This window comes from Mytilus galloprovincialis, chromosome 4, assembly GCF_965363235.1.
Source record: "Mytilus galloprovincialis chromosome 4, xbMytGall1.hap1.1, whole genome shotgun sequence".
NCBI lineage: Eukaryota > Metazoa > Mollusca > Bivalvia > Mytilida > Mytilidae > Mytilus > Mytilus galloprovincialis.
This window is the reverse complement of record NC_134841.1, coordinates 97,301,392-97,314,246: the sequence shown is the minus strand read 5'-3', so window position 1 is coordinate 97,314,246 and position 12,855 is coordinate 97,301,392. Positions and strand designations below refer to the sequence as shown.

General features: G+C 33.2%; 1 protein-coding gene across 1 annotated transcript; it reads left to right on the top strand.

The window, feature by feature from the left end:
- Window positions 1-341: 341 nt before the first annotated feature.
- On the top strand, window positions 342-4,877 carry LOC143073548 (ADP-ribosylhydrolase ARH1-like). The gene is made up of 2 exons (XM_076249181.1): window positions 342-673; window positions 3,560-4,877. Exons 1-2 carry the CDS (start codon window positions 446-448, stop codon window positions 4,715-4,717), a joined length of 1,386 nt encoding a protein of 461 aa, XP_076105296.1. The 5' UTR covers window positions 342-445; the 3' UTR covers window positions 4,718-4,877.
- Window positions 4,878-12,855: the final 7,978 nt, after the last annotated feature.

The following is a 12,855-nucleotide window of genomic DNA, read 5'->3' as shown; positions in this document are numbered from 1 at the left end:
GAAATTTATATTTTCGTATCTAATATTTATTATTCTCACAGATTCCGGAATTTTGTTGACAAATATTGTAAAAAAAAAAGAGATATTAACACTTGTTGCCGACCAGTTGAATATATGTATAGCGTTTAACGGCGAGTGTGAATACCGTCCGGTCAACTTTATTTGCTTATAAATATTTTTTTTCACTTATTTTGTTTGATTTTCATAAAATATATTTAAATATCTTTAAGGTCTACAAATATTAAACAAATCTACTGAATAACAAAAAAGTTATGACTATTTATATGTCGTCCGGTCAACCGTCCTGTCACTATCCGGGCAGTCGTCCTGTCATTAGTGCTTCCCAACAAAACGAAACAGAAAGTAGAAAAAACAATCGTATAGGCAGCCGTTGGTAATGCCTATATTTAGAAGCAGGATTATTATCTGCCATTAACTGATTAAGATGGCAGCTCCAGCAATATTGGAAAGATATGTTGCCGCGATGGTGTTGAGTGGTGTAGGTGACGCGATGGGATATAAAAATGGAAGTTGGGAATTCTGTCATTCGGGGATCGAAATACACCAGGAAGCCGAAGAATTGGGAGGAATTGAAAAATTGAACATAAAATTAAAAGATTGGATGGTCAGCGATGACACTGTTTTACATTTAGCAACAGCGGAGGCTTATATGGTATTTATGATTTTATAATATATATGTATAACGTGTCGGTACCCAGACACTTTTTGTGTACCCAGATTGCACCTATTTTGACAGTTTTTTCATCTACGTTTTTTTTTAAATGTCCATTCTGTGTTTATTTTGTAGCCGTATCCTTCTTTATTATAAAGGTACACCAATTTGATTTTTATTCCATATGGAATAATAGAAAAATTGGTCTAAACTGACCTCCAAACCATCAATGATTCTGAAATGAGGAGTACCCAAATTGCATCCATGCTTAAATTCACATCGTCAAAAGTCTAATAACAGAGCTTTTGTTTAATTTCTTCAAATATTTTGAACAATTGGATATTAGTCCATGCTTACTCTTCATTATTTTTTAAGTGGATACTTGTAACATATTGTATTTGCTCATTTTAAAAAGATGACGTTTTGATGACGTCGCATGGCGACGTTTCAGTACATTTTGCTGTTTCAGTAAATACTTCATCTGTTGATAAATACTGTGAACGTTTTATGCATATCTAAGTAGTGTTACCTATGTTGAAAGATGTGCTTAGTATCAAATCATAAAAATACAAATTGTTTAGTCTCTAGGAAATCTTGTAAGATTTTCGCTGCTAGTTTTGCTAAATAGGTGCAATTTGGGTACTCGGTGCAATTTGGGTACCGTTACGTTATGTGTCTTTAAATTATTAATTTGAAGTTGAGTATGGTTATCATATCAAATATCATTTCAGATATCTAAAGTATATTCTTGGTGTAAATAAAAAAAAATCCTCAAATCTAGCAGTGTTATCAAGGTTGCAAGATTTCCTCTCAAGTTATTTTTCTGTCATCATATATTTGGTAATTAGTTATCAAAGGTACCAGGATTATGATTTAGTACGCCAGTCACGCGCGTTTCGTCTACATAAGACTCATCAGTGACGCTCATATCAAAATATTTATATAGCCAAACAACATTGAGGATCCAAAATTCCATAAAGTTGTGCCAAATACGGCTAAGGTTATCTATATAGACATAGGAAGATGTGTTGTGAGTGCCAATGAGACAACTCTCCATCCAAATAACAATTTTAAGAAAGTAAACCGTTATAGGTCAATGTATGGCCTTCAACACGGAGCCTTGGCTCACACCGAACAACAAGCTGTAAAGGGCCCCAAAATTACTAGGGTAAAACCAATCAAACGGGAAAACCAACGGTCTTATCTATGCCTGGATAAGAAAATTATAAAAATGACCACATTATTGATATTCATGTCAACACCGAAGTGTTGACTACTGGGCTGGTGATACCTTCGGGGACGAAACGTCCACCAGCAGTGGCATCGACCCAGTGTTGTAAACAGTTATCAAAGGTACCAGGATTATAATTTAGTACGCCAGACGCGCGTTACAGGCTTAACAAATTGGACGAAGGGTTACTTTATGATGCTTAAATGTTTGTAATAACATTTTAGATGCAGGAAACATTAATTGTTGGTATTCATCTATGAGATATGTACTTCAATCACTTGATATACAAAATTAAAATACAAAGCTCAATAAATTAATTAAATTTGTAAAATGTAAACTTTGTAACAGTTTTAAAACATTTTACGTGATCAAAAGATCTGATACCTTATCACAAGGTAATAGTAAATTAGAAAATTATTTCAACCTCAAGACTGACTTCGTATTAAAGGAGGCTTATTTATCAATTAAATAATTTAGTATAAGAAGAGCTACATGTAAAATGAGAATAAGTGCTCATGATCTTAGAATTGAGAAAGATAGATATAGTAAAAAAACATAGAGAGAACTCAACGTCTATGTCATCAATGCTTATCACATGGATCAAATTCTCTTGAAGATAAGACCCATTTTACAGTAAGTTGTCCTTTATATAATGCACAGAGGATATTATTATTTGAGTAAAGTAAACACTTTTTGTCCTAATTTTAAAGAACTACCTAAGTATAAAAGAAAAATTCTGGCTGTTCACAAATGACCATTTACCAACTCTCATGTGCCTAGGAAGTTACATTATTAAAGGTTAAGAAATAGGATCCAGATGAAAACAAAATATATAAAATATTTTTATTGCAGATGAGATTTGATATATTAGTTATGTAAGACACATGTTGTGTTAGGCTCTGATCCTGTCCATAATGTTATAGTATGGTATTATATAGGTTTCTGTTTAATTTCCCCCCCCCCCCAATCATATTGTGCATAATCATGATAATATTGGTGTTAAATGATGCCATTTGTGGGTTCTTGATTAAATTAATAAAATTTTTATCTAATCTTATCTTATCTTATAGATAGAAAGTTCAAACGAGATAGAACATACCAAATAAGCTTTTTGCTGTTTACAATCTAAGGAGGGGGGTCATCTAAATTACGTACTTTGTTAAGTTTGAGCACCAACATATTCTTAATATGCCTGTCCCTATTCAAGAGCTTGTAATTGTGCCCCTTTATAAATTGAAAAATTGCTGAATTTTTCGTTTCCGTTCTCTGATGTAAGTTTGCCTCAACCAAATGTTTTTGAAATTTATACATAATACTTATTACCACAAGAGACATGAACGTCACTTTTACCTTTCTTCAGTTATGTCCCTAGCCTTTATAACTTTCTATGATAACTTTCTATGCTATGCAAGCGTGAGCATGATATGTGTGCCATGGCATGGACACATTTCTCATTTATTTAGGAACGAGTTACACAGGTATACAAACATTCAAATAAAAGAAAATTACTTTTGGTGTCGGCAAATATAAAAAAAAAATATAAAAAAGAAGATATTCCTTTATTGGGTCGGTTAAATACTAGTAGTCCATAATTTTCATATAGCACCTTACGATAGGAATAATTTCTTTGTTAAAGTTGTTTTGATAATTTACAGGAAACGAAAGACACAAAAGACAAAGAAAATTTATATAGGCATATTGCAGAAAAATACAAAGAAGGTATGCGCAACATGAGTGGAAGGGCACCTGGTCCAACAACAATGAACTCTTGCCATATGCTGAAACCTGCAAGAGAAAAGGGATATGAAATTCCATTTAATCCACGAGGTGGTGGCTGTGGCGCTGCGATGCGGGCAATGTGTATTGGTCTTAGATATCCTAACCCAGATCAACTATCCGATTTGATCGCCGATAGCATAGAATCCGGACGTATGACTCATCACCACCCAACGGGATTTCTAGGAGGTTTAGCTGCCGCTTTGTTTACATCTTACGCCATACAGAACAAGTCAGTAGAGCAGTGGGGTGCAGGTTTAATGGAAACCCTAACTCTTGCTCGTAAGTACATCAAGGAGAGGGGTCACGCGGTTAATGAGAATTTAAAAGAATGGGGATATTTTGAAAATGCATGGAAAAATTATTTAGAAACACGAAACATTACATCTGGGAAAACTCTACCGATATTCCCCTCAGAGTATGGAATCAAAGAACGTGATAAATTTTACAAATCTGTAAGTTTTTCTGGTTGGGGTGGGGCTAGTGGACATGATGCTCCAATGATTGCATATGATGCTATACTCGGCTCGGGTGATAGTTGGATTGAAATATGTAAAAGAGGTATTTTACATTCTGGAGATAACGACAGCACAGGAGTTATGGCAGGATGCTGGTTTGGAGCAATGTATGGATTTTTGGGAGTTCCCGATAATCACCATAAAAAACTTGAATTCCGAAAACGTCTAGAAAAGGCAGGAGAAAAGCTTTACAAAATGACACATTCAGGTAAAGAACAACAATCATCGAGCATACCATTTCAAACAGAAGGCCATGACAAAGCTGAGACTTGTAGTGATTCAAACCAACAAAGTCCTGTAGATAATAAAATGTCTGAGACATTAAGTCAAGGGAATGAGGTAGGAGATACAAACACTGAAACTGTAGAAGGCGGAACACTCGAATCTAAGAACAATGAACATGTTGAAGTACGAGACAGCAACGCAGAACCAGTAGAGGTTGGCGAAGACAGTTCAAAACAATCAATTATCCAGGATACAGAAAAGAAAGTAACAGAAAAAGTTACAACTAATGTTTGACGCACTGTCTGGAATTTTTATACAAGTATATATTTTTTATTCAGGCAACCAAATACACTGTATGTATTCTTAGCATGCCATTATTCTCTTGAATCGTTTGGAATATAGGTGATATCTGTAATTACTTTGAAAAATAAATTGATTTAGATATACAAAAAAAGTAAAATTACAAAAATAACTAACTCCATGTAAAATTCAAAATAGAAAGTCCTTAATCAAATGGCAAAATCAAAAGCTCAAAGACAAACACATCAAACGAATGGATAACAAATGTCATATGCCTGACTTGGTATAGACATTTGTTTATGCAGAAAAAGGTGGATTAAACCTGGTTTTATAGCTAGCTGAACCCCTCAATTGTATTACAGTCACATCAAATCCTATAATATAAACAAATATGTGTGAACAAAACAAACAGACATAATAGATAAAAATATTTAAAAAAAAGATGTACAGCAGTCAAGTAAGCTAATTATAAAGATAAAGTAATGATATAAGTATCTTTTATCTTAAAAGCTGTATGTTCAAGAAAGTCTAAATAAACATACAAAATGGTATAATAATTGCACTTTTTATAGACTGTAGAATAACAAAAATACCAAACTCCATGTAAAATTCAAAAAGAAAAGTCTCTTATCAAATGGCAAAATCAAAAGCTCTAACACACCAACACAAATTGAAAATAACTGTCACATTCCTGACTTGATACAGGCATTTCTTTGTGTACAAAATGGTGGATTAATTATGATTTTTTATAACTAGACTAACCTCTCAATTGTAAGACAGTCGCAAAAACTCCATTACTTTGACAACAATGTGTAAACAAAACAAACAGAATTTGGAGTTTAGTATGGCGTTCGTTATCACCGAACTAGTATATATATTTGTTTAGGGGCCAGCTGAAGCACGCCTCCGGGTGCGGGAGTTTCTCGTTGCATTGAAGACCTGTTGGTGACCTGCTTTTTTCTGTTCCATGCATTCCGACACATTCCCATTTCCATTCTCAATTTTAGACAAAAAATGTATATATGTCAAAAATTAGGGCACAGTCAACATTGTGTTAAAATTTTAATCACTAAAAAAACAAATATGTCAAGTTGAACAAAGAAAAACAAAATGGTATATAGACTAAGTACGAAAGCAAAAATTATAAATAAGAATACAAACAAGAGGCTCTCAAGAGCCTGAATCGCTCACCTGGTAAACAATGCCTTCGGCCATGTTTTTTGACGAAATAGAAAATAAAACACAAACTTTATTTTATACACCCTACTGATCATTCAAATGAAGTTTGGTTGAATTTGGTTGAGTAGTTTTAGAGGAAGATTTTTTAAAGTTAGCAAATATGATGAACAAATTGTGAAAAATTGTCATTAAAGGACAATAACCCCTTAAGGGGTCAATTGACAATTTTGGTCATATTAACTTATTTGTAGATCTTACTTTGCTGATCATTTTTGCTGTTTACAGTTTATCTTTATCTATAATAATATTCAAGATAATGACCAAAAACTGCAAAATTTCCTTAAAATTACCAATTAAGTGGCAGCAACCCAACAATGGTTTGTTTGATTCGTCTGAAAATTTCACGGCTGATAGAATTGACCTAATGAACATTTTTACCCCATGTCAAATTTGCTCTAAATGCTTTCGTTTTTGAGATATAAGCCAAAAACTGCATTTGACCCCTATGTTATATTTAAAGTAAGGGCGGCCATGTTTTTTGACGGATCAAAAATCGAAGCACACACTGTGTGCAGGATAATCTAAGGAACTATCATGCTAAGTTTCATCCAAATCCGTTCAGTAGTTTCAGAGGAGAAGATTTTTTAAAGTTAGCAAATATGATGAACAAATTGTAAAAAAAATTGTCATTAAAGGACATTTACCCCTTAAGGGGTCAATTGACAATTTAGGTCATATTAACCTATTTGTAGATCTTACTTTGCTGATCATTTTTGCTGTTTACAGTTTATCTTTATCTATAATGATATTCAAGATAATGACCAAAAACTGCAAAATTTCCTTAAAATTACCAATTAGTGGCAGCAACCCGACAATGGTTTGTTTGATTCATCTGAAAATTTCTGGGCTGATAGATCTTGACCTAATGAACATTTTTACCCCATGTCAGATTTGCTCTAAATGCTTCCGTTTTTGAGATATAAGCCAAAAACTGCATTTGACCCCTATGTTCTATTTTAAGTAACGGCGGCCATGTTTTTTGACGGATCAAAAATCGAAGCACACACTTTGTGCAGGATAATCTAAGGAACAATCATTTTAAGTTTCATTCAAATCCATTTAGTAGTTTCAGAGGAGAAGATGTTTGAAAAATTGTTAACGACGACAGACGACGACGACGACGACGGACGCCAAGTGATGAGAAAAGCTCCATCTATACTTCAAGACCATCATGTATTGTTTATGAAGTTGATACGATATGTTTATCAACAAGGTCTTGGTATTTGAACTTTTTTTGAAAAGGACACGACGTACTTTTACGTAACCCTGGTTTGGTTCATCAACTTTCTCCTCAGACACTGGTGACGTGTTATAAAGTCTTGAGTAGCAGCTGCAATCTCTTGAATATCGGGGAAAAGGCATATCCAAAAATGGAGGTACATTGCTAGTTGGGTGGAGGAAATTCATAATTTAAAAATTAAAATCGTCTCTGACTTTCGTTTGTAATATATTCTGGTACTAACATCACCGCTTTTGTATATTTCGAGGTATATATATTTTATCTTTTTCGTTTTAAGCCATGGCGTTGTCAGTTTATTTTCGATTTATGAGTTTGACTGTCCCTCTGGTATCTTTCGTCCCTCTTTTATATATGAGGCAGAGGGAAACTGTGTCTTGTTTCTTCAATTTCTAGTTCTATAGAGGAAACATTAAGAAATCCACTAAGAAAAGTTTTGATTGTTAAAGAAAATAACATCATCAATAATATCTCAATGTGAAATTAAATTTTCTAGTTTCTTTGATCTTTTTGTTTTTGAGAGGTGTTTGAAGGAATTCAGACTCATGGAAAAAAACAAGATTAAGACAAGAGAGGCACACAGCTCGTTCCAATAGGAATGCCCGAAATCATTTGAAAAATATCTAACTTTAAACTCATCAAACATGTTATCAATAAAGAACTCAACCATACTGATCACTTGTTACACTGTAGAATATTTATCTTTTTGGTTTAAAATATGCCGTATAGTATTCCAAAGAAATGGTGGTATAAACGGATGAAAAACCAAAGGTTTTGATAGAATTGATTTTAGAAATAGATCGAGATTGATACTTTACAGAAGCAAAATAATATTAGAAGCAAAGCTATGTTTGTGTTTCTGAAAACAAATCAATTCATCATGGTAAAGGATGTTCTCGAATGAAAATTGTACAAAAAACATATAAATCCGGCAAAACTGTCTATAACAACAATGAAGAACGCTGAATAACATTGTGATTTTTGTCGAGCCTGCAAATTTTGTTGCAGAAAGCTCGACATAGGGATAGTGATCCGGCGGCGGCGGCGGCGGCGTTAGCTCACTTCTTAAAAGCTTTATATTTTAGAAGGTAGAAGACCTGGATACTTCATACTTTGTATATAGATGCTTCATGTTACGAAGTTTCCGTCAGTCACATGTCCAATGTCCTTGACCTCATTTTCATGGTTCAGTGACCACTTGAAAAAAAAGTTCAAATTTTTTGTAATGTTGAATTCTCTCTTATTATAAGTAATAGGATAACTATATTTGATATGTGCGTACCTTGCAAGGTCCTCATGTCTGTCAGACAGTTTTCACTTGACCTTGACCTCATTTCATGGATCAGTGAACAAGGTTAAGTTTTGGTGGTCAAGTCCATATCTCAGATACTATAAGCAATAGGGCTAGTATATTCGGTGTATGGAAGGACTGTTAGGTGTACATGTCCAACTGGCAGGTGTCATCTGACCTTGACCTCATTTTCATGGTTCAGTGGTTATAGTTAAATTTTTGTGTTTTGGTCTGTTTTTCTCATACTATATGCAATAGGTCTACTATATTTGTTGTATGGAATGATTGTAAGGTGTACATATCTAGCGGGCAGATGTCATGTGACCCTGACCTCATTTTCATGGTTCAGTGGTCAAAGTTAAGTTTTTGAGTTTTGGGCTTTTTATCTAATACTATATGCCATAGGTCAACTATATTTGGTTTATGGAAATATATTATGATCTTTATGTCAGTCACGCAGGTTTTATTTGACCCTGACCTCATTTTCACGGTTCATTGCACAGTGTTAAGTTTTTGTGTTTTGGTCTATTTTTCTTAAACTATAAGTAATGGGTCAACTATATATGTTGTATAGAAGCATTGTTAGCTGTACATGTCTGCCTGGCATGTTTCATCTGACCTTGACCTCATTTTCAAGGTTCATTGGTCTTTGTTTAGTTATCTTGGTTAATGTTAAGTTTATGTGACAGTTGTAATAAAGCTTAGCTTTATACCTAGGACTATCAACATAATATCAATGATTAGTATAGAAGGCGAGACATTTCAGCGTGTGCACTCTTGTTTGAAATACATAAAATTGTCATAATATCTTGAATGTATATTACTTCGAATCTTCAATGTTCAGCTGGTTTTATCAACTTTCGGATTTGATTTTGCGATTTAAATTGAAGACATTCAAATGCAATTTGTCCTACCTCTTTTAGAATTACCCTTTGAAAACGAGAACAATATAATACCATAGCAATCAAATATTCAAAATTGAGACAACTCTCCACCAGAGACCTAAATGACGTAAACGATTTGAACAGTTCATGCAATATGTTATTCCATTTCTTCCTGTTATGCATATAGAAAATACCCAAGTCTCTTATACGCAATATTCACGTGCAGTATTGTATTCCAGCAAGGGAAGTTGTGACGTACATTTTAATTTATGAAATACAACAGGAATTGTCAAAACATCGCTGTAGAGAAACTCAAGTAATTACTAAACAAAAGAAGCAAGGTTTACACGAAAATAAAATATTCAAGTAGAGATTGAAACCAATCATACAAAAGATGACAGGTTCTTTAAAATTATCAGACATTACTGGTTCATTTACCTCATTTCAAGTAACCAGGATAAAACAGTGTTATTTTCTATTTTGAAATACAGATGCTTTTATTTAAATCATAATTAATACAATACTATATATGTCTTTATCAATTCAACATATTATTACCTAAGTGTTTATTAGGAGAGATTTTCTATTCTGAAATACGAATCCTTTTATTTATTATTCAAACAATACTATACATGTTCTAAGAAATTATTTTAACCTTAGGAAGAGCGGATGCTTCGACTGTCATACAAGTGCATTGGCGGATCCAGGACTTTAGAAAGGAGGGCGAAATAAAAAAACAATCGGACACTTTTTGGGCAAAAAATCATAAAATAAGTGTAAAATGCACATTTTAAACGGTTTCTTATTTGGGCATGTATATTTTATAGTTGCTGTAAAGTGTAAGGGTTTGGACATTTTTGATGCTGTATTCTCCCTTTTAATTGTCTACCATAAAATGATAGTATGGATCCAAAGCTATGTACTGATATATTGCATGTGGGACTTGTCAGTAAAAAATAGACATGGAAAAATCTCGTTTGTTGTATGTTAAGTTAGAATAAACTCACAGATTTCTTGTTGAAAACCAGATATACACCGGGCTATTCAATGAAATTTACAATACGACCGACACGATTTAAGAAAGACAAACAAGCAATTTTTATCCAATTGTTTGGTTGATATGTTTCACCCAACAAAATTAAGGGAAGTGAGGGGTTCTAAATTAACCAGTCTAAAATGACAACGAGTTTATGAATTACGGTCGACAAATGGAGCCATAAAGGCCACACCCAGCAGCCGGTTGCAGTTTGGTCTTGAAAAAAGTATTTAATATATCAGTTCTGCGAAACAGACATTCCAGTCACACATACAAACCCCTGCCCCCCCAAAAATACGCCCGTTTTTTTATTCATCATGTTTATTTAATGCTAAATAATTTTGTTGGAAATTTTCGTTTCTAATAGCTAAAAAAGTGGACAAGATTATTGTTTTCAATCCAGCTACGGTCAGAATTTTTGTTTTTAAAAGGCAAAAACCTGAGTCAGATTTTTTCTTTTAAATATCTCAGACTACCTTCTCAAACAAATGGTTCGTACCTTAGACTTTAAATCTATCTAGAGCTTATACTGACTGGGGATCATCATTCAGTTATGTTATTTCTAGTTAAAATAGGCTGGGGCGTTTGGGGTAACACATGTTTTCGTAGGTAAATAATATTGCTGTGAAACTTTTTATCATGAAAGTGTAATAGAGTATAGCATTATGTCTCGTGGAATTGTGAAATAGAAGTCAATACGTTCTTGCTCAATCCTGTTTCGCTTTGAAGATATCATGATTGTCATCCTCAGTCTTTCCATGTGTTACTGTAATTTGAATTTCATAATGACTTTTTTTTTACGGCAAACTGGTCAATTCCACCATAGCGAATCACATGAGTTTGAGATAATCAGTTAACACCAGCAAAATATATCATTATAAGTAAAGAATTGTCGAATAAAAAATAAATACACGGAAAACGGCAAAGTTCTCGAAGTCGTCTGATTAATCAGTTTACAAAAAAAAAGTCCAAGCAAAAAGTACGCCCTCTACGCCCACTCTGGATCCGCCACTGAAGTGAGAGGTTTAGCTGGCTATAAAACCAGGTTCAATCCATCATTTTTATAGATAAGAAAATGTCTGTAGAAAGTCAGGAATATCACAGTTGTTATCAATTCGTTTGAGGTGTTTGTTTAAGCTTTTGATATTGCCATTTGATTAGGGACTTTCCGTTTTGACTTTTCCTCGGAGTTCAGTATTTTTGTGATTTTACTTTTCACCGTGCCTAGATCAAATCCCGCCTGTAATTTTTGAAGGCAATTCAAGCTATCTGGTTACAATAAAGTAATTTTTGAAAATAAATACCGCTGTTGTTTTTGTTTTACTTTTTCTTGAATGTATTGAAAATAAACTCATCATAGATACCAGGATGCAATTTTATATTTACGCCAGACGCCCGTTTCGTCTACTAAAGACTCATCAGTGACGCTCAAATCAAATAATGTTTAAATGCCAAATAAAGTACGAAGGTGAAGAGCATTGAGGACCAAATGTGTTAGATCAAAGAATGTAAACATACAAGAAAGAAACAATTGAAAGACGTACTTCAACTGTGGTTTGGTAAAGGATTAAATAAAAAAATAAAAAACTGTTTACAACATGAATTAAAACGCCCGATTCGGTCTATCGTTTAACATTATGCATACTAGTATGGCTTAATGTTAGAGAGTAAGGGAAATAATCAAAAGTATTATAAATCAGATTCAGATTCAGTTTCAGATTCTTTATTAAAGGTAATTTATATTACAATAGTCCCCATTACAAATCATATGATTATATGTAAAACAATGTTTTAAAGTGTTACCTGTTTAAAATAATACGAATGTACACATAATTTAAAAAAAATAAAAATTTCTAAAGCATCTCTTTTAAGTTGGTGTTGTCTAATATCTTTAAATTTATGACAAAATGTAAAAAAAATGTTCTTTTGTCTCTACTTCCGTGCAGAATTTTCAAAAACGTTCTTCTCTTAGATTTTTGGGTATTATGATAATATTTACCCGTTATATATTTAAGGGAAAACGGTACTATTTATTCTGCCATAGGCGACAATGTTAACATTTTCTAAATTTACCACTTTTTAAGATAAAAACCTGGATAAAACAGTTATATGTTGTGTTAGTACTTTATTACTCTGTTTTAAAAATTAAAGCCAAATAGTATCATGACCAACTTCCAACGGAGCTTGTTTATGTTATCCATGCCCACCGTCATTTTGCACCAAATTTATGAAATTTTGCAAGTCTTTTCGAATAATTCTCTAGAAAATATTTCAATAGGTTTTAAAATTTATATTGTAAATATACACACTGCAGTTATTCATAGATAAATAAAAAATATATTGTACCCTTACATCCAATCACAGCGCTCCTAATTTGACTTCCTTCACCTGCCTTGGGTACACAAAAGGCCAACCTAATGCTGGGAAAATTGAATACTACCGTTT